General features: G+C 44.8%; 1 protein-coding gene across 5 annotated transcripts in view; it reads right to left on the minus strand.

Moving 5' to 3' along the window:
- ETV6 (ETS variant transcription factor 6) overlaps window positions 1-27,092 on the minus strand; it is a 241,270-nt gene that overhangs the window by 19,942 nt on the left and 194,236 nt on the right. For all 5 annotated transcript variants that reach the window (XM_082420284.1, XM_082420282.1, XM_082420281.1 and 2 more), the window contains 2 exons: window positions 17,751-17,885; window positions 1,915-2,460 (listed from right to left, as the gene is read on the minus strand). In XM_082420284.1, the coding sequence (XP_082276410.1) occupies window positions 1,915-2,460; window positions 17,751-17,885 (681 nt within the window). The remainder of the gene's footprint in view (window positions 1-1,914; window positions 2,461-17,750; window positions 17,886-27,092) is intronic.

The following is a 27,092-nucleotide window of genomic DNA, read 5'->3' on the forward strand; positions in this document are numbered from 1 at the left end:
ACAGCCTCATCCGTCAGCCCCTGTGTGACCTCTGCTGCTCTGCCGTTCAGTTTCCTCTGTGGTTTCCCCTGTAAACGACCCTTCCATATAAAATGAATAGAGCAATGATAGGCTACCTCGAAGAGCTATCCTGAGGATTATAAACGAGTAGAAAGTGTATCCACAAAATGTCCAGAACTGTTGCACAGACCATGCAAGAAACAAGACAAGCAGGGCATGTACAGACAAGAAGGAAAGCCTAGAAAGGCCAAGACAGGTCATTTATATCATTCACAGGAATATACTGACCCCTTCCTCTTTCTCCAATTATCTGGGGAAATTCACATGCTTTGCCAAATAAGCTCTTTGCTACCTTATCCCCGTCCTTTCTTTTCATAGTTTCTCTTTTTTCCATTATTAAAAAATCTTTCTGTAAAAGTAGACGGAACAATAACGTAAACCCCGGTGCACCCAACACCCAGCCATACAGCCATCAGCTTGTGACTAACCCTATTTTATGTACACCTCACCTGTTCCTCGCTCCCAACCCTGTGGGATGCTTTTGGATCACATTCCAAGCACACATCATTTCATTTTTCATAGCATTTTTGAAACACGTCATAGTTCTTGGCCATTTGATTGTCTTGATTCAACATTCCTTATGTAAATTATTTATACTGATAAAATTGAGGTGACATTGGAGGTGCCCTTGGGACCAGAGAAGAATTTAGAAACAAATGACTTAAATAAAAAAGGGACGAGTCAAGGCAGAAGTAAAGCAGCCTTAGGACCCGTGTCGTCACGGTGTCGCGAGCACTGCTCCATCCCGAGCTTCAGCTGGACCTCGCTCCTGCGGCATCAGCCCAAGGAGGAAGGGGCACGTCTCACCTTTCCCTGAACGGTTCTGACCTCTCTCCTGTCTCCTTCCCATTACTGGACCCATAATCACCTTCAGCATCGAGCTACCGCCCTTCCTCGGTTCCTCCAGGCAAAATACCCCTTCTCTCTGCGCTGCTTCCACGGCACTGAATTATCCTCGCATACAGTAAGTACTCAATAAATGCTTGTGCACTGACTGGACGGGGCAGAGGGCTTATTTCCTTCTGCCTTGGAGCTTAGTGGTTTTCACATCTGTCTCTCCTAGTAAAATTTAAATCCCTTGAGGAAATAATAAGTGTTATATCAGCTCCGTGTCCCCTACTTCCCAGTGCATTTATCTGTGCACAGCCCGTGCTCCACAAGTGTCTCGTGAACGGAGAGAAGCTCTAGGAAAAGAGTTAACTTTGCCAAGAGGTTAGAGGATTATAAGCTCCTGGAGAATGACTTCACGTAAATTATGGGCGAGCTAGCAAATATACAATGTGGTGATTTTTTTCACTGGTTTCCACTGGTTTCTCGTCTTAGGGGAGTACATTTGGGCTTGTCAGCATAGAAGGGAAAGAATTCGGGAGTGGTTTCCTCTGTCCAAATGACACAGCAGCACCAGACTCCAACACCCTAATCCTGCTTTTCTCTCCTACCCCCTCCCAAGGTGAAGGCTACGTGGAGTTGCTGCCCAGAGGATGGAAATTACAAGCCTGAATCTGAGACAAAGGTTCTTCGTGCTGTGCCTGCTCGTTAATTAGCCGCTGGAAACGTCGGGACAGGGCCATTAACGTGCTCATAAACCTCTGATTTCAAATGTTTTTTCGCTCAGCCGCGATTCTGATGTGACTCTCCTTGTAAGCTGGACGGAGGACATTTGTTCCTTAACACTTCCGGGGCTCCTACCTCCTCCAGCCCCGTGGCTCATTAACTAGCCCCTTAAGGATTTCGCGTCCCGCAGGCAGACGCCTCCACTTGGCCTCCCAGAGCCTCGGAGGGCGCCTAATCGGGACAGTGTGAGGCTCCGAGCAAGCCCGAGGCTGGAGTGCCGCCAGGGCGGCGCCCACGTACCTGCTATCCTCCCGATGGGCATGGCGTGCTCCTCGGGCGGGGAGACGGAGACCATGATGTGGTTCATGTACGCCAGGTCTTCCCGGTGGGAGAGGTTGATGGGTTTCCCTTCCCGGTGCAGCCCGTCCTCGGAGAGCCGGGACTGCTTGAAATCCACGGAGTGCCGGGGGTTCAGAATCAGAGGGTGCATGATGGGACTGGGCATCAGCTGAATCACCCGCGTGCTCTCCTGCCGGGGGCTGGCGGGCTTCTGGTGGGGCTCGGAGGATGGCGGGCAGTGATTATTCTCCATGGGAGACACTGACAGGGGGTAGGACTCCTGGTGGTTGTTCTCCTGGTGGAGCCTCGGTCCCTGGGCCCTCTCGGCCGGGGAGAGGCGGCGGATCATGTTGTCCAGGGGGGACCGGAGGGGCCGCTGCTCGGGGTCGGGAGAAGGCCGGTGGTTTGTCGTGATGGGTGACCTGGAACGGTGCAACAGTTCAATGGTGGGAGGGTTGTGGTGTACATTCTCCACCGACGGCCTCGGGGTCCTCTGGACACAGTTATCTGTGGAGCAGAGGGAAGGACAATCAGAGACCCTGATGCATGGTCAGGGGAGGGACCTCGCTGCGGTCCTAAAGGTGGCAACCGTGGAGCACATGAGCGTGCCGGAGCGCCCTTCTTCCCGGGATGCAGGGTCCTTTTCTCCGCTTTAAAAAAATTAAAGTGCACGTACTCGAAATTCTCTTCCTGCCAACGGACAAGCAAAAAATGTCTACAAACATTCCATTAATCACCTACTAGTGGCTTATAAACACAAGGAAGCCCCATGTTCATTCTTTATCTTTTTGTGACTTGACTCTTCGACATGGCTTTTGGGGTCCTTAAGGGTTTTTCTCTAAATGCTTTCACTGACTTTTCATAACCCAACTTTCATATTCTCTACCTCCAGGAGTTGTTGGTAGTAATGATAATGATGATGATAATAATAAAGCAATTACTATATATCCTACGTACTGGATTATATTGTTTAAAATTTATAACACGCCTAAGCAGAAGATACTAACTACTATTACTCCTATTTAACAGGAGAGAACATGGAGGCATAAAGAAGTTAAGCAACTTACCCAAGGCCACCCAGCCAGTTAGATTCCAGTAAGATTCTAGAACCTTATGTACCCATTAGAATATCTACTTATCTATGTAGAAACTAGGGGGGAAAGTCACATCAAAACCTGCTCTAAGCATGCACAGTGGGCCTAATTTACATAATAACAATCTTGGACTTGAGAGAACATTGAGGATCATTTTGTTTCTGAGTGCACAGTCAGACAGAGTTAAGTAAGAAGAAGGAGGGATGGACCCCTGACAATACCTCCACCCCATTCCACCTGAACTTTCAAGCTGGAGACATCTGAGGAAGGACGACATCAGAAGTGTACACAGCTCAGGGACTTCCCTGGTGGCACAGTGGTTAAGAATCCACCTGCCAATGCAGGGGACATGGGTTCGACCCCTGATCGGGGAAGATCCCACATGCTGCGGAACAACTAAGCCCGTGCGCCACAACTACTGAGCCTGTGCTCTACAGCCCGCAAGCCACAACTACTGAGCCCGTGTGCCACAACTACTGAAGCCTGCACACCTAGAGCCCGTGCTCCGCAACAAGAGAAGCCACCGCAATGAGAAGCACGTGCACCACAGTGAAGAGTAGCCCCTGCTCTCTGCAACTAGAGAAAGCCTGTGCGAGCCAAAAATAAATAAAATAAATTTATATATATAAAAAAAAGTGTACACAGCTCAGCAGCAGAAGTAGCTCCATGGGCTGGGTTGAGGGAGGGACCAGCACGTACGTGGCCTTAGGAGTCCTGCTAAGGGTTGGAAGAACAAAAATGTGCCTACAAAAATGGAGTTTGCATCTTAATGAGGTTTCTCTGGCCACATCTGTTCCCAGAGCTGTCTCACCAAAAGGATGTGCATACTTGCAGGTCCCTGTTCTGGTCAAAGACTTGTCCATGGTTCTAAGTAAAGCAAGTCAAAGATATCTCCTTTATCCATTACGACAATATCTATATGAAGAACACATAAAGGGGATCTGGGAATCTGATAGGGTTAGTACACAGAGACAAAGGTGGTGGTTTCTTAAAGTTTTATACAGGGTTAACAGGAAAATGGGGACTCCACTAGATCTGACAAATCATATGAGACAGTGAACAAAAGAAATACTGTTCATGATAATTAAAAGATCATCTGCCTGAAGGCAAAGGGCTTATTTTGTAACCACTATATAACATGCTGCCACGAATTTAAAAGTGCTTAAACATTGGAACACCTATCAACAGGAGACTGGTTTAACAAATGATGGTATATCTCTAAATGACGGAGGACTACGCAGCTATAAAATGGAATGAGGAATAATTAAATATTTTGCTAAGGACTGGTCTCTAGGCTCTATGGCTAGATGAGCAAAGCAAGGTGAAGTATTTACGGTATGCTACCATTTTTCTCAAAGGAGAAGGGGATTCCAGTTTCAGTAGTGGCAGAGTGGCTTGTATCAGACTAACTTTCCTACATATAGCAATGATAGAATCTGGATAAAATATATTTATAAAAGTTATTGAGGGTACGGGAAACTGAAGGGGATTTTACTCTTGCAAGAAAGGAACTGCCCAGAGTAAGATCCAAATTTATACAGCTGTCACTCTGAGGGTCCTTCCCAGTCCATGGAGTGTGAGGCAGCTAGAAAAAGAACAAAGTTGCTTGAGATGCCAGGGGGTAGAGTACGAAGCTGCCAGAAGGGCAAAAAAATTGAGAAAACAAATTCCATAAAGGAGGGACCCTCAGAGGGAGTAACCACTAACTGGCACATAAAATTCCCTCAAATCCTTAACACGTGCCCCTGAACCGCAATGTGAAGGGGGAGCTCCAAGGAGCTCAGTGAAAGGTAACCGCTGTACAGTTCAAAGATACGAGCAGAAATCTCAGCTGCTGGCCATGGTATTGGAGACAAGAGTTCAGAGTTGGGGCTCTATCAAGGAAGGCTCTGAAAAGACCTCAGGCTGCTTATTACCCCAGAATGGCCACACCTTAGGAGTAAGGACTATGCTCTAGGACAAAGGGATTTGCCTGAGGGCTAAAGGCAAAACTGAAATAAATCTTCCCTAACCAAATATAAGACCAAGCCTCCACAAATTCAGAGTGACTGGCTAGTTATTTAACTGCTTGCTAGCAGAAAAATCAACACTCTTCAGAGGAATATAACATAATCCAGAGTCTCTACAATATGTTCTATGTAATATTCAGTGTCCGATAAAGATTTTCTAGACATGTGAAGGAACAGAAAAATGTGACCCATATTCAAGAGGGATGGCAGTCAATAGAAGTAGACTCTTGAGATAATCTAGATGTTGGAATGAGCAAAAAAGAACTTTAAAGTAGCTATTATAAATAAGTTCAAGCACTTAAAGAAAATGATGGTCATAATGAGTGATAAGAGATGGAGACTATCAGAAAAGAAATGGAAATGATCAAAAAGGGTTTTGAACTGAAAAATACAGTACTTGAAATATTGGACTGGAGAGACTTAATAGCAGATGGGAGATAATAGAAGAAAGGGTTAGTAAATTTGAAAACAGATCAATAAAAATTAAAAACAAAGAAATAGATCTTCAGTGACCTGTGGAACAATATTAAATGGTCTAAAAGAAATGTAATTGGAGTTTGAGAAGGTGAAAACTTTTTTTTTTTTTTTATGGCGGAGGGCTGGTATCCACCCCCCCACTCTCAACACACATTTTTAAAAACTGAATTATTTTAAAGCAAATTAGAGATTGTGATACCCTATCCTAAGTACTTGTGTGGTCATCTAAGAAAATAAGATGATTTTCCTGCACAGTCACTATAACATTGTAAAAGAGGAGAAAACAGAAAGAATGGGGCCAAAACAAAAAAAGAAAGCGAAGAAATAATGGCCAAATTGTCCTCAAATTTGTTAACAACAACAGCAACAACAATATACAAACTTAAAGATCCAAGAAGCTCGGCAAATTCCAAGCAGGATAAATACAATGAAAGCTATATTCAGGCACAGAGTCGAATTGCTGAAAACCAAGAATAAACAGAAAATTTTGAAAGCAACCAAAAGGGAAAGAAAAGTTACACCACATACAGGGGAAAAGTTATACTAATTATGGCTAACTTCTTTTTTAAACACCTAGAGAGTGTGCAAGCATGTACACAAAAAAGATATGAATGGAGACCTGTAGATTGAAAGAGACTTAAGAGACACATCAGCAATTTGTGAAGTAGAGACAGACCCTTGCTTGGATTATGATTTGAACAAACTGCAAACACATCTATGAGGGCTTCCCTGGTGGCACAGTGGTTAAGAATCCACCTGCCAATGCAGGGGACACAGGTTTGAGCCCTGGTCCGGGAAGATCCCACATGCCGCGGAGCAACTAAGCCTGTGCGCCACAACTACTGAGCCTGCACTCTAGAGCCCATGAGCCACAACTACTGAAGCCCGCACGCCTAGAGCCCGTGCTCCGCAACAAGAGAAGCCACCGCAATGAGAAGCCCGCACACCGCAGCAAAGAGTAGCCCCCGCTTGCCACAACTAGAGAAAGTCCACGTGCAGCAACAAAGACCCAACACAGCCATAAATAAATAAATAAATAAAAATAAATTAAAAAAAATTTATGAGATAGCTGGAAAAATGTAAACAGTAATAAAATATCTGATAATACTGAGGAACTATTAGTTTTCAGGTGATGTGATGACTCTGTGATTATGACTTTATAATCGGAATTAAAGTGCTTAATCAACCTTGCAAAGATACAGGTTGGGATGACAAGTCAACTTTCTCACTTTAACCTCAAGGCAAATAATGCTTACAGGATACTGATTAGGCCCATGGGGTTAACTTTAATGGCCGAAATTATTAGTATGATAGAAATGATCTACAATCTTTTGGGGATGAGGCAAGTTTTCTTTTCATAGCTAATACAGATCTCAATTCTGCCATCCACAAAAATGAATTTATCTTTTGTCCATGGTTCACTTTTTATGTCACAGAACATGATCATTGTAAGCGATATTTAAGACAGTTGCATTCTGAAGTTTCACTTATTTTCTTCTAAATGCCATTTACAGAATGCCTCCCTTTCCTTAAAAGCTTATTAAGGATTAAAAATACTTCAGGATGATGAAGACCATGTACTGAGAAATCCTATTTCCTGAATCCATTTCCCGTCTTACAAACTTTAAAACAGACACAGGCGTTGGCCAGTAGCCTGGTTACCTGCGGGTTTTCTTTGATGTCCTGGGCGTCAAGGCTCAGTGGATGGGTGTGCACTCAGGGCAAGCCTTAGGAAGTCTGGGAGAACTATGAGAGGAAGAACTTCTGTGCCAAGGGTAAAAGAGGAACTGATGTAATGTCCTGGAGAGATTTCACTCTCTGTTCCTGCCCAGATTTGGGGAACAATGAAGGAGGGAGACAGTGCTCCGGATAATCCAACTCAGATTTTACTTTTGACTCCGGATCTGGGCAGGAACAGGACTTGGATGGGCTTGATTTATTTATTTCTCTGCAGACACCACTGAAGGAGGAAGTACTTGATGAAGCTGATAACGTTAATGGTGGAGAACTGGAACTGAGGGTATTTAATTCCAGGCTCCTGGTGGTCTGGGCACACCACTGTCAAGGCTGAAAGGTCTGCAACGTGCCCTTCCAAGCTTTGTTTCAGTTTGCGAAGCATGTGCCCACGTATGGAGTGGGCTCTGACGCTGCTACCCTGCTGCCTGCTGCCTCTGTTATTATAAGTTGGCAGCAGGGTATGGAAACTTATGAGACCAGAGCCGGCAAGCAGAGAAGCTCCGGACACAGGAAATGCACTAAGCGGACAGTGGGTGCATTAAATCCCCCAGATGTAGGAGTCTTCTGTCTAAAACAAGAAGATGTTTTTTTGGTCTGGCCTTGATGTCTGGGTTTGTTCTTGGTGAACTGCCCAGCTGGAAAACTGGGAAATTATCCACATTGCCCTTGGTCTGAAGGTCTTGCTATGGGAGGGAAATGCACAAGGAAGAGAGAGGAAAAGCCACATGTAATTGGTCAGTGTGGGCTTAGAAGGAGGGGGGACGGGGAAGGTACCCAGGAGTGGTAGGGACCTCATTCTGGTTGAAAGTACTTTCTGATCCCAAACCTTTCTCTTTGTAGATCTCCTTTAGACACAAATCATCCCTTCTTCTCACTACCAAAGAGCCCCCAATAAATTAGGACTTTAAATGTGATGATCACAAAAAAAGGTCTGATTTCTTTTCTCATCCTCTTTCCTTTTACTTATTAGGAAAGTTTCTCTATTTAGAATTCATTAGAATTCAACCCAATTTAACGACGTTATATAATGAATTAACTAGTGGACCTAAAAAACAAAGCAAAACTCTGCCTTTGGTTAAAGTCTTGGTTTTTGACTAGGAAATTTCCAGGGTAGAGCAAAGGCTAAGATCAAGTTTACGTCTCACACACCAGGATCACACTTCCCCATCGTGCGTCCCCTAAGGCCACGGATGATAATAAGAGACAGAGATGCAATTCAACAGGCCCAGCAGATAACTCTCACTCATCATCCTCAGTACACTGTGATCCACATTTTTCCCCATGAAAACACCATTTCCCAGCACAATTTTGTAAAAGATTAGTAGGAACCATGAATGATATAAAGACCTATACAAAAATTAAAGGCTCTAGATCTTGAGATGGAATTCAAAATAGATTTCATATACATACTCAGGTTCTGTCACTCCCTGTTACGAGTTGACTCGTGTGCCCCCCCACCCCAAAATTCATGCGTTGAAGTCCCAATCTCCAGTACCTCAGAATATGATCTTATTTGGGAAAAGGGTCATTGCAGATGTAATTAGGTAAGGTAAGGTCATACTGGAGTGGCATGGGCCTCTATTCCAATATGACTGGTGCCCTTGTGAACAGGGGAATTTGGACACACAGACATGCACACGCTGCACAACTGGAGAGGAGTGTTTTGTCACACAGTCATTACAATATGAATTGAAGCAAAGAACTTTCAGCGATGCCAACCACATGTGAAGTAGTGTCTCAGATGCAGAATAGGCAGAGTAAGGAAACGCGGTCCTTGCTCTCAAGGGTACCATAGTCTAATGGAGAAGGCAGACATATCAAAAAACGACAAAAGGCTATAGGTGCTGAATTAAGAGTCAAGGCACGCAGGGGTAGGCCACGCAAGATCTACAAGCCGAGGATCTCCAAAGATTGCCAGCAAACCACCAGAAGCTGGGAGAGAAACCTAGCACAGATTTTCCCTCACAGCCTCAGAAGGAATCCATCCTGCCCAGACCTTGATCTTGGACTTCTAGCCTCCAGAACTGTGAAACAATACACTTGTTGTTTACGCCACCCAGTGTGCGGCAGCCCTAGAAAACTGTCCCTACTACTGCCTTTCCAAGAGGTTCAGCCAAGACTTTCAGTCAAGACTTTCTACTGACCCTTTGCCTGCCCATTTCAGTGTTGCCATCTCACTCAACTCCCTTGTCACATTCAGCTGTCACTGAATTCCCTTGCAGGGCCTAAGAAGAAAACTGCCCTAGCTTGGAGTGTAGGACTCAAAGACGTCTGAGGTCATACACAATAAATCCTAAGGAAGCATCTAGAATTTTATAAGCATTTGGGTGAGAGGGGCTGAAAGAAACACAACAGGTGACTTTCAGGACTCTGAGGCTTAATCTTCATCACTGTGGGCGGGAGCGTCCAAGAGGCCACCTCTGCCGATGGTTTAGCGCAGACGGTATGGACGTCTACACCAGCCGTGGACGAGACTTTGTGCTCCCGGCCGGACGCTGGCTCTGCTCTTCCCAGGTGGTGTAGAGGGGTCTCCCTCAGTCTCAGGAAAGGCCCACAAAAGAAGTGAACGGAGAAATCAAGGGATGAAGTTGCAGACGAGCCAATTTGCCCTTTGGAGGTAAACACTGTGAATCATTTATAGGGAGGGGGCCAGGGCGGCACAAAGGTCAGGCAGAGGAAGGCAGGAGAGGGGAAAGAGTGGAGGGCTTCCTTCTCTGGAGTTGAACCCACCACCCCCAGCCCTCTTATCTCAAAGGAATCAGGTGGCATTTCCTGAGGGCTAAGAGGAAATCTCTTGAAGACTTCCTGGTTACCTTGGGAGAATTATTCATGTCTATTAGGGACCTCTTGCTCCTAAAACTTTTAGCTCAATGGAGCAAGCTAGCCCCTGGACTAAGGGCAGCCTCGATACCCCTGGAGGAAGCCTGAGGAGGCAAGGAAGGTGCACGGGTCCCCCCAGAAGGAGGCTGATGACCCGGATGAAAAGTGGCTCCATGCACCACCCCGGGCCTCCGTGCGCTCCCATCACAACCAACCGCTCCACCGGGGACCAGGTCAGAGGGTGAAAGGTCATGCTGCCCTAGACCACGACATATAGGAGGCAAAGCAGGAAAAGGAGGCCCTGGAGAGAAGAGAAGGGTAAAGGAGAGGGGAACGAGGCCGAGTGCGGGGGAAAGTGTCAGCTGGGGCTCGGGGGCTCTGACACTGGGGACAACAGGAAGTTCTGGTGGGACCTCGTTACCTCCTGCCAGATTCAAGAGTCACAGGGATGAAAGGGGCACAGGAAGCTTAATCTTAGAGTTCTTAAGGGTGAGAGGAGACGGCCAGATTAATAGAAAGGTTCCAAAGGGTTGTGGAGGACCTATCATGTGCCAGGTACTGCAGGTAACACAAAGTGTAGGCACTGCTTATTTTTCAAACAGGCTGTATCCTGAATTAAGGTTTGCCCTTTAAATGTATTTTCCCATAGAAATCATGCAACAGATGGTTCCCCGTTAACCCATGAAGAAGTCCTAGGATAATGGCATGGGTGGACAACAGGCCTTTCCTATGTCCGGATGCAGAAACCTGGTGTTTGCACAAAGCACATGCCATTGCAGTAACAGGACTGCTTAAGAAAATTGGAATTGGAATAGCACAGGGAACGATATTCAATATTTTGTAATAACCTATATGGGAAAAGAATCTGAAAAAGAATATATATATGTGTGTATTGATATATAACTGAATCACTTTGCTGTACACCTGAAGCTAACACAATATTGTATATCAACTATACTTCAATAAAAAAATAATTAAAAAACAGAAAATTGGAATTGGAGGTAAGAAAAAAAAAAAACATTGCACAACAATGTGAATATACCTAACACTACAGAATCGTACACCTACAAATGGTTAAGATGATAAATGTTGTGTGTATTTTGTCACAATTCAGCTTTTTTTAAGTTTAAAGAAAAGAAGAAAAAACCTGAACCACATAGTGCTAAGAAACAGCAAATAGTAATAATGAATAGCATTTATCAAGCGCTTGCTATGTGACAGACGCTGCTCTGAGGGCATTTCCCATATGAACTTGACCCTTTCTTACATCAGTCGTATTCGATAGGTACTGCTCTTCTCCTTCTTTTACAGATGAAAACAGAGACACAAGGAAGCTAAGGAAGTTGCCTCAGGTCACACAGCCGGTGAACTGGGAGCTGGGATTCGAACCCAGGTGGTCTGGATCCACACACACGCACCATCACGCTCTCCGGCTCTACCACGTGCTACACGGTTAACATGTATAACAAAGATGTGAAACCCGGGCCAGTGGCCTCCTTGACACTTCAGTCACGAACACGATTCCAGCAAGACTAGAAAATCGGGGTGGTTTTTACAACAACGGGTAATAGGATGTGGCCCGAGCAGCTGGAAGCCTCATCTACCCTGGTGCCTGCTCGGCAGCTGTCCTGGGGGGCCGGCTCTCAAGGAGCCACCGCACGAGGGGCTGGTCCAGGGGTACAAGAGCCAGGGCTTCTGTTCTCAGAGGCCACTGCCTGACTCAGAACCCTCATTTCTCCCAGGCCGGGAGATCTCTGTCCTGCTAATAAGTCCATTCATCCTGGGGCAGTCAACGATCCAAACAGGTGAATTCAGTCCAATTTAGTATGAGTTTTTAATATCATTAACTGAAGACATACACTGGGGTCTCAAAAGTTATCTCTGACATTTTTTGGTTTTCATTTGACAGTTTCAAGTACAGATGGTCCCCAACTTATGATGGTTCGACTTAGCGATTTTTCGACTTTACAGTGGTGGCAAAGTGATACGCGTTAGGTAGAAACGGTACTTCAGATTTTGAATTTCGATCTCTTTCTGGGGCTAGAGATATGCAGGACGGTACTCCTCGTGACGCTGGGCAGTGGCAGTGAGTACAGCTCCCAGTCTGCCACGCGATCACGAGGGTGAACAACGGGTACCATCCTGTACCCAGACAACCATTCTGTCTTTCACTTGCCGTACAGTGTTCAATAAATTACATGAGATAGTCAACACTTAATTATAAAATCGGCTTTGCGTTAGATGATTTTGCCCAACTGCAGGCTAATGTAAGGGTTCTGAGCATGTTTAAGGTAGGTAGGCTAAGCTGTGCCGTTTGGTAGGTTAGGGGTATTAAATGCATTTTCAACTTAGGATATTTTCAACTTAAGATGGGTTTATCTGGCTGTATCCCCATCCTAAGTCTGGGAAGATCTGTACTATGAAGCAGAAACATTACAAGCAGGAGTGCGGGGACCTGCCAGTATATTGTACCCTAGTACAATATACAGTATATTGGACCTGTCTCGGCATCCTAATCTCCATGGTTCTTCGACTCATCGTTTAATCATTTGCCCTATTTTCAGGGCGCTTGCAAACACACAAAATTAATAAAAACGTTATTTCGGTCAGCTCATTCATGCTGCAGTGGAATGAACACCGGCATTGGAACCACGTGGACCTGGGGTTAGGTCTTAGCTTTGCCACTACATAGTTATGGGATTTGGAGGCAGGGTACTTTACTGCTCTTAGCCTCAATTTCCTCATCTACAAAGTGGAAATAATATTACCTTCTTTATGGGGTGGTTGTGAAGATTAAATGATTTAAACATGTAAAAGCTTAGAACAGGGCCTGGCACACGACAAGGACCCCATAAAGGACCCCTTCGCTCTTATTTTGTTATTATGAGGTAGATTCATGTACCTCACCTCGTTGAATTATCTCATTAAAATCGTATAAGATTTCCTTCCTCCAAAGCAGTCTCTGGCACTTGGATTTGGTGGGCAGGGGGAGGGAGAAGGGGAAATATTTCCCCCAGTAAAGCAATCATATAAATAAAATTTCTGTGGGCCATCCCAGAATACAGGCCACCCTCCATGAAGAAATGATTTCCCTCTACTATCTGGGCCATGACCATGGGCTAGTTGTAAGGAGAACTGAGAACGACAGCATTTCGACACCTGAAATTTCTCATCCTCACTTCCAATTTCCATATCCACCTGGTGACAGAGAGCTGCCCCAGAGCAGAACTTTCACCTTAGAACTGTGTCTACTGCTACAGAAACAATCACAGCACAGCATGTGGGAATAGTTTCAAATTCAAGTGATTAAAAATCACCTCCCAATTCCCTGGCGGTCCAGTGGTTAGGACTCAGCGCTTTCACTGCTGGGGCCCGGGTTCGATCCCTGGTCAGGGAACTATGATCCTGCAAGCCACGTGGCATGGCCAAAAAAAAAAAAAAAAAAAAATCACCTCCCAGTCTCTTAGATGGGGGCATAAGAGAGGGTGGACTGAAGGGTCGAAATTATAGGCGGGTCCCCCAAAGAGATCATGGGATGAGGACATTTGAGAAACACAGATCCTGTTCCTCCTCCCTGGAGACTTGTGCATGTCCAGTCCGACAGGGGTGACTCTGCAAAGCTGACCCCATTCGGAGACCAGCCTAGGCTAGAAGAATATTTTAATTGCTCAATGAACTTTTAGGGAATCACTCATTCAAGCAGTTCTAACACCAAAGGACCGGTGGCAATCGAATATATACTTTGGCACCAAGCTTTTCTTCTTAAATATTCCATGGGGGCCAAAAGTCATTGACTTCGGAACCCAAAGTATCAAAAGAAGTTCATATCACAACTGCGTGTGACAAAATAAATTTATTTTATAACCATCTGCTGGTCTGAAATTTCTAAAGATGTTTTGCCTCCTGGTTTTGGTGAAAGAAGTAGTCTCCTTCCTACATAGCTATCTATGTTATAGCTAACTAATTCATAACATGCAGACAAGATGGGTAATCAATAATCAAAGAAAAGGAATCTATTTAAAATGAGATTTTCACTGTGAAACAAGTGAATGATGCTACTCTTGGTTTGACTACTAAGAGGGGTAATGTTATCAGCAGTTCTTGATAAGGTGAGGTCAACGAGAAGAGATGTTCAACTTTTCTGAGCATCACCAGACAGGACACTGCTGTACTTTTCTGGATTTTAGTTGCCTACGACCCTGAAAGTAGAGAATGTGTCTTATTCATCTTCATATCACCCAGGGAGACTCAGTCCTTAGGATTTAAGAGCTCTAAGATCTGATACCATTTGGTGGTATTTCCTGTCTTATAACTGGCGTTACTAAGGCCCAGAGAAATGAGAAACTGAGCCCTTATGACTGTTCTGGCAGAAGAGAGGATTAGAAGCTGGTTTCCTGATGTCCAGATGCCACTCTTTAAGACATTTAATCTAAGCTGACCATGTGTCCCCGTCTGTCAGGGATGGTCCTGGTTGATGCCTATTGTCCTAGCTCACTTACTAGAGTCCCATTTCGCTAGCATTAGTGTCTGGGTATGGATGAAAAGTTATAAGGTTATTGTAATTATATAATATTGCCTTCCCCTCCCATAACTAAGTAAGGGAAGAGTAGAAATACCGGTTCTCCTAGACCTAGGTGGTAATCTGAGTACTGCTTCACCCAAGGCATGACACACGGAAGGGAGCCTCTGAGCTAACAATGACCTCCAAGCTGCTGGCACTGCCACGCGGCTGCCAGTACGGAAGGTGAGGTTTCAATGTAATGCACTCATAGGCGATATTTGCAGGCAACTGTTGCTGGATTACACAAGATATGTTTGTCCTGTGATATAAATTCCCATTGTGAAATTATGAATGTCTGAATTGGTCAAGTCGGTGGCAGTGATGAGGTGAAGTCACGGGGCGCTGAATGAAGCTTTGTGTTTGTACGTCACTCTGCACGCCTCCCTGTGCCAGCCTGTTGGGGGGCTGAGTGGGCCCTCCCTGGAATGGCCCATTCTCCTTCCATTCTGAGCTCTGGGCCGAGTCAAGAGCGATATGCTCTTACATTGTACTGTATCCCCAATTAGGTAGCATAAATCACTGGGGATGTAATACTGGATATTTATGATTTCACTTAACAAACTTTTTTCTTTCCCCCAGGATCAGAGCTCTCTGTATATTAACAAATGTCCATATTAACGTGTTACCATTCACGATATAACCGTATTGATCCTAGAGATAATTCATGTTAAGCTGTAAATATATTCTTCTTGATGGAGGAGAAGGGAAAGGTGGTTGGAGGTGGGGACCTCATACTGACACATCCACCTCTCTAGTTGGTCCCTTAGTCACCAAAGGCACCCATCTATCTGGAGGTCTGGGGGCCCAGCAGCCTCTTCATATCACCTCCGTGCCCGGCACAGCTCTTCTCATGTGATCCCACCTGACAAAGACCCACGCTCCCTTCTGTGTGCCCACCTGCTCACGCGAGAGCAGGCAGAGGAGCAAGGGCACGTAGAAGGATGGTGCTTTCTGGCAGACAGCTTGAAGGAACTATCTCTGAGAACGCGCTACTTTTAAGAGCAGGTCTGAAGCAGAGCTACCTGATCCACAGGGTGATGCAGCCCTTGACCTTGGCCTCATTCGCTCCATCCTTTTACCTACTGAGCTCACCACGGCCAACAACACTGCACTTGAGAGCGCAGCTCTTTAGGGGGTTTGTGGTGGCGCGTGCGTATTTTCTCGGTGGGTGGGGTCTCTGAGAGCGGCCTGCGTTTTCTGCTGAGTCGCTCCGGCCCACGAGGACAACAACAGACACATCTACTTAGGAGTCAGATCAGGCCAAGGGGAGAGAAGGAAGGAGTTGTCATGAGATGAGACCATCAGCCTCCCATCACAGCTGAGGATAAACGGGGAAATAGAAATTCCAAATGGGATTTTTTTTTTTTTAAATAATGAGAAAAAGAGAGAGGGTGAAAAACAAAACAAAACAGTCCATCACACACCTTTTATATGTGAAGAGGCAGGCTAGGCAATCTAATTCCTGCCCTAATCCTAAAGCTTCAGTAAACCCACCTCCTCTTCTCTGGAGTAGCTGTTGGCTATTACGCAAACAGGAAATGCACAGGGCAGGAAGGGTAAAAGAGCGGAGAAACCGAACTGGGGTGGGGGGCAGCTGCTAAATTCAGCAGAGGTAAAGCTAGAGGAAGACGGGATGAGAGGCACCGGTGGGGAGACTGCAAGAAGCGCTCACTTACTCTCCATCACGGAGGCAAGGGGACCTGCTGTGAGATGCTGGGCACCGGGAGGAGATGCCCGTCGTCGGGTGCCTGAAGCCAGGCTCTGTTCTGTGATGTGTTGATTAGGGAAACACATAACGTCTCATTTTAAAATCTGCCAACAACAAAACAAAAATAGTCCTGCTCTGGGGGACGTTCAATCAGTTGAAGGAAATGCCCCTGAAAAAACCCCCAGGGGTGTAGGCCCCTCATAATCTGGTCTGAAGGACAAGTTTAAAAGAATTACGTTGTGTCCCCAATCTGGGCAGGAGGACGTGGACGAAGTGCTCCCCAGAGGCACGGTGCATCGCTGTTCAACAGAACAGGGAGCAAAGTCAGGTTCTTATACCCTATTTCTGTACCCAAACACCTGCTGTGGAACTCTGCCCGGGGCCACAATTCGATTCTGGTCTTCTGTTGTGCTTTCTACCACCGCTTTGATTAGGACCACTGTAACTCACCAGAGTGCTTGGCACACCTGAACTAAGCACTCACAGTGAGCACATTGCAAGACACTGCGTCCGGTGCACGAATACTAGACCTCCTTGGTGCCCCGCAGAGTTCACAGGGTTTGGGTCTCTTTTCTTCCTCCAGCTTCGGTTACCCTCTGCTCAAAAATCTTCACTCCCCACTGTTTTCCTCCACAGCCTGGAAATCAAAGTCCTCCACGTCCTGATTCTAATCCTACCTCCTTGGACTAGTTCTGCAACAGCAAAATGTGGATCATTGTTTGTTTGGTTTTGAATTTTTGGTTGCACCCCATGGCATGTGGGACCTTAGTTCCCCCACCAGGGCTCGAACCCACGCCCCCTGCATTGGAAGGTGGAGTCTTAACCACTGGACCGCCAGGGAAGTCCCTGTTGATCACTGTTGAAGTAGGGGGAGGGGATGGATCACAGGGCTTTAGTTAGTTTATTCTATTTGGGGTCTGTTTGAAATTTTTCATAATCAAAGGTAGGGGGAAAAGAAAGGTAAGCTCTATAACCCAAGTCATGGGTTACTCTCTATTCCAAGGACTCCCTCCATCCTGGGTCCTCCTGGGACGTTCTCCACTTCATTCCTGCTTACCAGACCTTCACAGAATCCTACAGACCCACATCCTTCCTGAAGCTGAGCCTGCTGCCTGTACTGGCTGTAATCTCCCCTTTCACTGTCTCTTTACAGTTATAATTACTCTTTGATACTTACACGTGTATCTATCCCATTTCCTCTCCTAGATTGTGAGTTGCACGATCTTATTCATCTCAGCATTTCCCCCAGGGTCTCAAACAAAATCAGTACCCAACAAATGCTTGTTGAATGAAAAATGAATCACATGAATAAGAACGACTTATCAAAGGAACAGTGGAACCTCTGGGATTTGGCTATGTCTCAGGCAAGGAGAGAGAAGCCTCCTGGGTACCTTCTTCGTGGTTCTGATGCAGGATGACTTCCGGCTGCGTGTGTATCGAGTTTCCGGGGTGGAAGAACGGTGAGAAAAGAATCCGAGGTTTCCTCTGCTTCAGAATATGCTGAAGGAGTTCATAGAGCACATCACCTGGATAGAAAAAGGAAAGAAAAATAGGGAAATGGGAGTGTTTTGTTCAACAACTATTTGCTGAGCTTTGACTTTGCGCCTGGCACTGTCCTAAGGACACAATAGTGAGGAAGACAGGTCTGCCACCTATCCACGTGGAGCTTATAGGGGACAGGATGTGGCACTGAAACTCAGGTCAGAGCCATGCAGGTTTTTTTGAACTTTTTTGATTATGAAAGTCATATACAAAAAAAAGTATAAAAAATGCAAGAAGAAAGAAAGAAACAAAACTCACCTATAATCCTATCCCTAAGAGACACAAGCCTGTTAATACTATCTACGGTATTATATGGTTATAGAATTAGAATCAGGCTTATCATAGTTTAGTATCTCTTTTTCCCTCCACATTATTTAACTGCTTTAGTAGCTGCATTATAACAGCCTGTCACAGGGATGTACCAGACTTTATTAGAAACTTAAATTGTCCCAATTTATTGCTACTATTTTTATAAAAAACATCCTTTTCACATGTCTTTATTTGCGTTTCAGATTATTCAAAGAAGAATTACAAAGTCATTAAGGATGAAAAGTTTTAATGTTTCAATGACAACTCATGGATTCTTCATAGAAATCTTTCCAATAGAGAAAAACATGCCTTTCTGATCTACCCCAATCCCAGGCAGGAAAAGAATAAACGTGAAAAAGAAATTCACAAGTCCGGTCAGAGGTGCTAACTATTAAAGATACCCTATAAGGAACTGGCATGTTCTGGGATGCTTCCCTCTAAAAATACACACAGGCATTGCTCCAAGGTTCCACAATCTCTAGAAAATCATCTTTAGATGTCAGCACCTCGCAGAGGATGGTAGGGGCTGGTCTGAACTGGGGGCCTTCTGTTCTATCTGGTATTTGAAGTGTCCACTGAGTTGTTAATTAGCAAAAAAAAGCTGTCATGGTCTTGTCCCTCCCCTCTGACTTAAAGCCAAGTTAAAAAATGCAGGTGGGTGCCTCAAAACCCCTTAGGGGTGGGTGATTAATCTTTAAAATACCACAGGCTTTTCTAACTGTCCCCCACGCCCTTCCACATACAGATATGCAGTCAACAATTGTACCAAAGAGTGGGCTTTTGTCTCTAATTTTAGCCACTTTTAACAGATACTTTAATTAACAACTTAATTTAACTGCATATTTTGGGCTATTGCTAAATTATTTTTTTTTCCTCTTCAACTCAGCCTGGATCTGAGAAACACTCCAAATGAATTCCTTTGTTTCTGCAAACTTCTGCGCCTTTTCTATTGGTACCAAATAAAGTTCCACGATACCCCGTCCTAAGTGATTCCTGAAATGCCCTGGTGTCTTTCCTTTGATTCTGTTCCTTCCTCTACCTTTGAATGTTGGTCATTATTAATATAACTTACTGCCACTGTTTACCACTGTCATCAAATAGAGCAAAAGACTTCTAAGAACTGAAGACCCCATGTCACTTGGGTATCTCCTTTTAGTGAAACGGGCGGGGAGCCTCAGAGGTGCTCTGAACCAGACTTAAAAACGTCCTGTGTAAGGCAGAGCCGTGACACATGACTGCCTGTGGAGCTGGGAAGGCTTTGGAGCTCATCTGATTCAAATCCAGTAGTCATGGTGACGCTGTCTCTGACAAGACGAGGATACAGAGCCTGAAATACAGTCCTATTTTAATGATTCATATTTTAATCGCTTACAAAAATAAGTCCCTAATCAACATTTTGTGTCTTGGTTTAGCGTAAATGTCTTCCTGAACTTTTCCGAATTTACACGGCCTCACAACGCTGGGTTCTATCCTGTGGGTTTGAGCAAATGCCTTATACCGGTAGTAGCTGAAGAGGAAAACGAAAACACTGAAAAAAAAAAATGTGTTCCTGATGATACTAACAAAAAACGGTCAGTTATTAGCGTACCCACTTTGGAAGGGGAGGCCAGGAAATACAGACGTAGCGTGTGTGCGGGCGTTGGACTCTGCTGGTTTGGACGCGGGCTGGTGTGAGGGGAGGGCCCCGGCAGCCAGGGCTGGAGCGCCAGCTCCTCTGCATCAGGTGACCTTGAGCAGGTCCCTGAACTTCTCTGCGAAATGCAAACATCTCCCTCAGAAGAGGATGTCGTGAAGCAGGGCCTGGTGCAAGTCACACGTGGTCCCTCCCTGGAGGTCACTCGGGGGGCTGGAGGAGCTCTGGGTGTGGTGGCTGGAGAGCCGGCAGGCCACTTTCTTTTCCGTTTCCATTTCTCTACGTGCACAGAGAAAGCGAGGCGACGAAGTGGATGCCCTCTGCCTTCTCCAGGCCTCAGCTCCTCATCTGGAAAATGGCGATATTAGCAGTATCTACCTCCCAGGGTGCCTGTGCGGACCGGAGGAGGTAAGCGTGTGACAAGCTCATCACAGCATCGGGCAGTGAGAACTCAGCAGACACCAGCTGTTGTGTGACCACCGCTGTTCCTGCTATTATTATGGACATCATTCAAGTGGTTTAGGACAGACCGGTAGACCCCGAGGGAGGTGTCAGGAGAACAAAGGAAGAGTGTCTGGGTCACGGTCAGTGTTACGTTCCCCCCTCAGCAAGGGCACGGTGAAGTGAGCCCATTCCCCCTCTGGGCTAAGCCTGCAGCGGGGCTGATGTGTGCTCTGCCCCATACGCGCCCAGGCCTCCTGTACTGCCTCCCCCCAGCCTCTCATCCCAAAGCGGGCAAAGGGAGCCCAGCGGAGAAGGCTCCTGTCTGAGCGAGCAGGAGAGAGCTGGAGAGGGGCCGGCCAGGCAGAGCTCTGCCAGTTCCTTAACGTAACCACGAGAACTAGTAAGGTAACGCTCGTAAGTGCCACCTGTGATAGCTGGCTAATGGGTGGGAGCCTGGGCCCAAGGTCCTGGGCCAAGAAAAAACTTAATTCTAAGACTGCAGAGTTTGGCCACAATTGGACCAGTCCATCCACAGACATGTTTCCGCGGCAACTAGGAGCTCAGTTGGGGAATGTGGCTGGCTTAGCACAAACGCGTCGCAACTCTGGGGGAAAAACCAACCCACCGTGCGTGCCATGTGTGTATGATTGGCAGGAATAGTGTGTGCCTGGTAACGGCTTGGAATCTTAGACATAGAGAGGATTCTATAGGTTTCCTAGATGGACTCAAACTTGTGATCAGTAAAAGTCCCCTGCCTCCTCTTCCCCTGCCAAGAAGTAGCTTTGGCTGAGTACTTCTGTGATGGGTAGCCGGCCACAACATAAGCAAACCATTTCTGGACAGCACTAGTCGACAGAAAGTTCTTCTGTTGAGTTGGAATCTGGCCTCCTCTGCAATCTCATGTACCTCGGTTCTTAGTTTTGGTTTCTGGAGCAGCACAGAACATGTGTCCCATCTACAACAGTTTCCTAAATAAATAAAGATGCGCCCCCTCCATCCTCTTCCAACACCACTGGCCCCCGATTCCTCCGATACCCAGTCAGTTTTCTTGCTACATTCTTAAAATCTTCTTATACACAGGAGATCACATCTCAAAAGTGATCTTAACAAAAAGATCTCTGGAATAAAGAACAGATTTAAAAAGAAGTTATATTTATTTGCCTGCTGTATAAAAGAGCTTGAGCCATAGCACTATATATCTAACTAAGCTAATGACCACTGGCCTGAATTCAAAGGCACTGTTCAAAAAACTCTTGCCTGTTCGACTCTTGATAAATCTTCTCTGTCTTCCCAGAAAAGAAATAACTAGTACTAACCATAAAAGATGCTCCTATTGTACTAAGCAATGAAACCAAGGCTATGGTTTAAGGGATAACAGCTTTTGTTGGTTTCTCCATATATCTTCAGGCATACACACATGGTTCATGTACCCATAGGCACGTGCACAAGTGGATTTGCCTCGAAGCTAGTGAATTTCAGGGGCCTTTATTTGTATGGTCCCATGAAAGGAAACCTAGAACTATGTGCCCTCAAATTATAAATTTCAGGTACCAAAAACCCTAGATATACTCCTAGGTGCACGCACGCACACACACACACACAAGAGAAACCCACAAACTAAACACACATACAATTTTGTATCAGTGATCCTGATGTTAAAAGCCAGGCAACTACTTCGAGAATCCTAAATTCTATTATTTTATTTGCAATTTGTTTAAAACGAACAGTAGCGAGAGTGAATAAAACTGCTGCAAGTTGCCTTAGCAAAGACTAGTATCTGAAGACCAAGAAAGTAAGGATGCTGTTTAGGGGGTTAAACGTATCTAAGTTTCTTTACTTTTTTTTTTTTTTTTTTTAAAAACATCTTTATTGGGGTATAATTGCTTTACAATGGTGTGTTAGTTTCTGCTTTATAACAAAGTTTCTTTACTTTCAGAAGAAAGAGCTTGGGCTCTGGAGCAGGGAAGTCCCAGGTTTGAATCCTGGTTCCTCTATTCAACAGCTGCGTGCCCTGAGGCAAACTACTTTTCTCTTTGAGCCTTAGTTCAAGGCTTAGTTAAATATTCTTTTGTCTCAAATGAGAAAAATGCCCAGACTCAGCAGGGCTGTTAAGAGGATTAAATGAGATAATGTGAACAAGCGCCAGCCACACGTCTGCCCTCCTGTGCGCTCAGGAGATGGTACCCCTTGTGATTATGATAATTATTAACAGACGTGTCTCCAAAAAATCTGGAAACTATTTGCTCTGCTTCAACACTTTTGTCTTTAAAGGACATGCGTAAGTTTCATAAAGTCACATTCACAAGAATGGAATTTTTTTCCAGTTGACATCATTTCATACAGATATTTCTAGTTCATGATTTCTTTCTCTTTCCTTCTAGTTCACAGTTTACCTTCAACTTCTTTCTATAGGGTTCTTTCCTTCAGCATTTAAGCAGCTTCAAGCGTTTCCTGTCTTCTACACACGCACACACACGCACACACGTGCGTGTGCACACACACACCCACCCACCCATCTTCCCCTCCAGGTGCTGCTCCTGATTCTCTCCTCCCATCGCAGCCAAACTCCCTGAGGGGCTGCCCAACTCCGTTATCACCACACCCTCTCCGTCCACCCCTCAGGGCCCTTCAGTCTCCACTCCAACCTTCTCTCCAAAGCGCTCTTGCTGACGTCACCTCCCTGTCATCAAACCCAAAGGGCAATGGTACTTGGGGACTTGCTGCCTCTTGGCAACATCACCACCACTAGCCACTGCCCCCCCCCCTTAGAACACCCCTCGGCTTCAGACATTCCTCCGTCTCCTGGTTTTCTGCTCTCCCTCCTTCCCCAACCTTAAAGGCTCCCAGATCTCTCAACATCTTTCTCCCTGGGTCATCTCATCCCCTCCCATGGCTGCAATCAGCTTGTCTACGCTAAATCTACTCCAGCCAGACCTATCTCAACTCCAGAACCTTCACTTACCCCCTACACATGTCCTCTTGCATGTCACCCGGGCACCGCGCATCTTATGTGTTCAACATAAAGGCCTTTACAACCCATGTGGTGTTTCCTAGTGCAGTAAACGCCCAGCTGATTGGGCCAGAAACTCGGCACTCATCCTTAACGCCTCTCTCCCTCTTATACAACATCTAATCGGTCACCAAGGCTTATAGACTTTGCCTTCTAAATACTGCTTGAATCACCCGCTTTTCTCTGCTGGCCCATCTTAGTTTAAGTCACCGCCGTTGCGCCTACCTGCCAGCCAAGTCGACGGCCCTACATCCTACTTCTCACCTCTGTACTTCATTATGCCAATCTCTGCTTCAGACCCTGAATGGCTTCTACCTGTCTTTAAAATAACATGTAAAGTGCTGAACATGATCTGCAAGGCCCTGTATGATCTACTGAAGAAATAATAAGTGACTCAATGAATGGCCGTAAAGCTACAGTGTATTCCTCTATATTTATATTCTCCACATTTTTTTTAGCAAGTCTCCTATTGGGGGTGGCTTGGGCATTTCCAGTTTTTACCATTATAAATAGAATTGCTAAGGGCATCTTTTTTGTCCCTCTATTGGATTGTTTCCTTCAAATATTTTCCTAAAACGGTGTTATCAGTGAAAGCGTATGATTAGTTTTCAAGTTCTTATTATACACTGCTTGTTCTGCAGAAGGCTGGGACCAGTGCAGAGTGTCATCTTCAAGACTACCCAGAGCCTCTCCCCCAGGCGTTTCACATCGTTTAACTTCTTGGGTTCAGTAGGTTTAAAGCAGAATCGTCACATTATTGAAAATTTGCATTTTTCTGGTGATGATTTACTATGTACACCTCCTCCTACGAAGATGATCTAAAGTAACACATTCTTACATTTGCAAACTGTTCTCTTTTCTCTTTCTCTCTCTTCCGTTTTTATTCAGAGATTTTAGTTTCCTTCTGACCAATTCTTTAAAAAACAAATAAATAAATGAAAGCATGCACAGTGTGGGAGGGATACTTTTCAGATTTGTCAGAAAACTCTCTCTGCTGGTCCTCTCTGCCTGTGATAGTTTCAAAATGAAGTCCGAGGCCTCGGTTCCTTCAGTTTCATCATAAATTCCACAGTGAAAACACCAACGCAGACACAGGCCTGGGGGATCCCACTGGTGGCCTAACAAACATTCCCCATCATGGGATGGCTTGGGTTTCCAACTCTGCTCTATCTTAGTTTCCAAGCATTCCATTCAATCCATTTTTGTAGGCTGCTTGAATTACAAACATTTTAATTTAATGCGGAGTGCCTTCTGTGACCGTAAAAATAAACTTACTCTTTTACTTAGGAACAAATATGTGAAATTCAGTTGATATCTATGTCTTGGACACAGAGATCCTGGGGAGAAAAAGGGAGCAGGTTGTGGGAAAATTTGAATATTATATTTAAGAGGAGAATAAATCACTTAGAAAAGAAATCTAGTAAGACAACTGCCTTTACCTGGATACAGAATATAAGGTAAGATAAAGCAAAGAATAAGCTTGTGAGAAAATACAAATACCGTGACACAAGTATGCACTGTTAATTAAAGGACATGTATGTTTTACATGTTAAAATATGACTCCGTACGGCAGAAAGATCAGTTATCACCACCATTTCACTGATGGGGTAACCTCAGTGCTAAGAAATTCAGTGACTTTCCTGTAATTGACTTATCTAAGCATTTCTCTGATGGGTAATACACATATTTTTGGCTTGTTTTGCTCAAAGACACAGCAAGGGAAGAAAGAAGCCACTCTGGGTGTCTTCAGTCAAGGGTCATGTCTGCTGGAACTCCCACACTTCAGGGCTAACATTCCCCTGTGACCCACGCCCTCAGACCCTGTGACTTGAGTCTAAAACAGCCAGTTGATTCAGCTACTCAATTCAGCCAACCACCCACCATTGCTTAATAGAGATTAATAGGCAAGTTGGTTTCCGAGGAACCATATGTAGATAAAGACCGGTATTTTCAGTTTAAAGAAATTTCAAAGAAATTTTACTATATTTGAAGATCACAAGCAAAGCATATTTCCAAAGTCAAAGGTTCTGGTGGGTTGGAGAGGTTTGTAACATCACACCCCAGTACGGTAAAAACTGATTTACTTAGTAAAACCCCAATTCACTTTTTGCTGAATTGACTTGAAGGAACTTTGAAAATATGTTTGTTTTGCTTTTCGCTTTTTTTTTTTTTTTTAGCATTGATAGAAAGTCTAACATGAATTAAATTAATAACTTTTTGTTCATTTAAATAATGGATACATAAATATGTTCCACCTGAATAACTCTAAATAGAAGTTAGTATCAGTGCTAACTTGTCTGTTCCGTCTTATTAATATGTTTTCACCGTCTCAAAGTGGTCAAGAAACACATTAGAGTTATTCATTGTAAGACATTCATTGAATTCATAAAATTCAATGAAATTCCTTTGAATTTAAATCATCCCAGACCACTTAATATGGGAACTACCTAGTCGCTAAAGGACTAGGTAAAATTACCCTGTCTGGGTGACATTTTATAAAGCTGAGATTCCTTTACATTTTTTCCTTAACTTTGAGACTGTCATAAATATGACATCCTGTTGTATCCTCTGATTGAGAGATTATTTCAAAAAATAGATCCCATTGATATTCAACCTTGACAGCTTCTGTTTGGAGATGATATTTTGAAGTACATTCTAGTACATTCCCTATTTTATTCTAGTGGTTGAAAAGGGAGGACCTTTGTCCTGGAGGTGGACAGGGTAAATGTAGTTTGTTAAATTGGTCAAAGAATGCGGAGTTCAGAGAGGCTACCGTATTTGACTTAAGGTACCTCAATAGTTCAAGTAATTATAATTCATTGAGCTCCCGTTCTCTCCTCTCTACATTTGGAATGAGTAGTGTCAAGGAATGTTATTTCCAAACACAGAAAGCAGAAGTCTGGGTGAGGCCAGGCAGGAAACGTGGCTGAGAGTAAGCTATAAACATCCATTGATGGTGATGGGCCGGCCACCAGGTACTTTTGCTTCATTCTAGCAGCCCCATGACTAGTGAGAAGCTGCTGCTTTGTCGTAGGCAGCAAAAAAGATCCAAGGAAAGACAGGAAAAAACTGGGTGAAGTCTAGGTTTTACAAGGTATACAGGTCGAAGGAGACCAAGGTCTTGAATATTTATTTACTGCCTGTAGGTGGGCAGTTGTAATGTTTACTGGAAGCTTAACACTTTCAGTGGTTGAAGTTGGGTTGACCTGTTCAGAGTTGAAGGGAGTTTAGGATCCCCTTGCTGAAAATCCCATTTTATGGATGAGGAAAATAAGGGCAAATGAGGTGATGTGATCTGCGGAAGAGCCATGTGTAAAACCTGGGCCTCACGCATCTACACCAAATGCAAAAGCAAAGCCCGTGTCAGAAGAAGCAGTACCAAATGTTATACCTGAGAGAGAAACAAGGTTTTCTATTTATACCTTGTCTCTGTCTAAGGAGAATGTGAGCAGGTATATCACGCCCTCATCACCCTGCTGGCTGGCTACTTCCTGGGAGGGGTCTTCTCAACTCCTACTTAGTTCTGTCTTCCAGTCCCTCTGACAATTCTCCCCTGTTTGTGATAAGTTTTCTTATAGCCCCTACTGGCAGGTATCACCTTGATATTCTGTCCATGGCTTTCTGGTTGATGCCTTAATTAAATTACCTATGGCGTAAATTTATCTTTATTCTCAGCTTGATGTCATGGGGATGATACTCAAAATGATTATCCCCAGCTTGGCCTGGTTCCTGCCTCAGATTCTTCAGAACAGGATGCATCTTCCTGGATGTCCTGGCATCGCTTGGCCAAAATGC

Source organism: Balaenoptera physalus (assembly GCF_965194825.1).
Source record: "Balaenoptera physalus genome assembly, chromosome: 13".
Taxonomy (NCBI): Eukaryota; Metazoa; Chordata; class Mammalia; order Artiodactyla; family Balaenopteridae; genus Balaenoptera; species Balaenoptera physalus.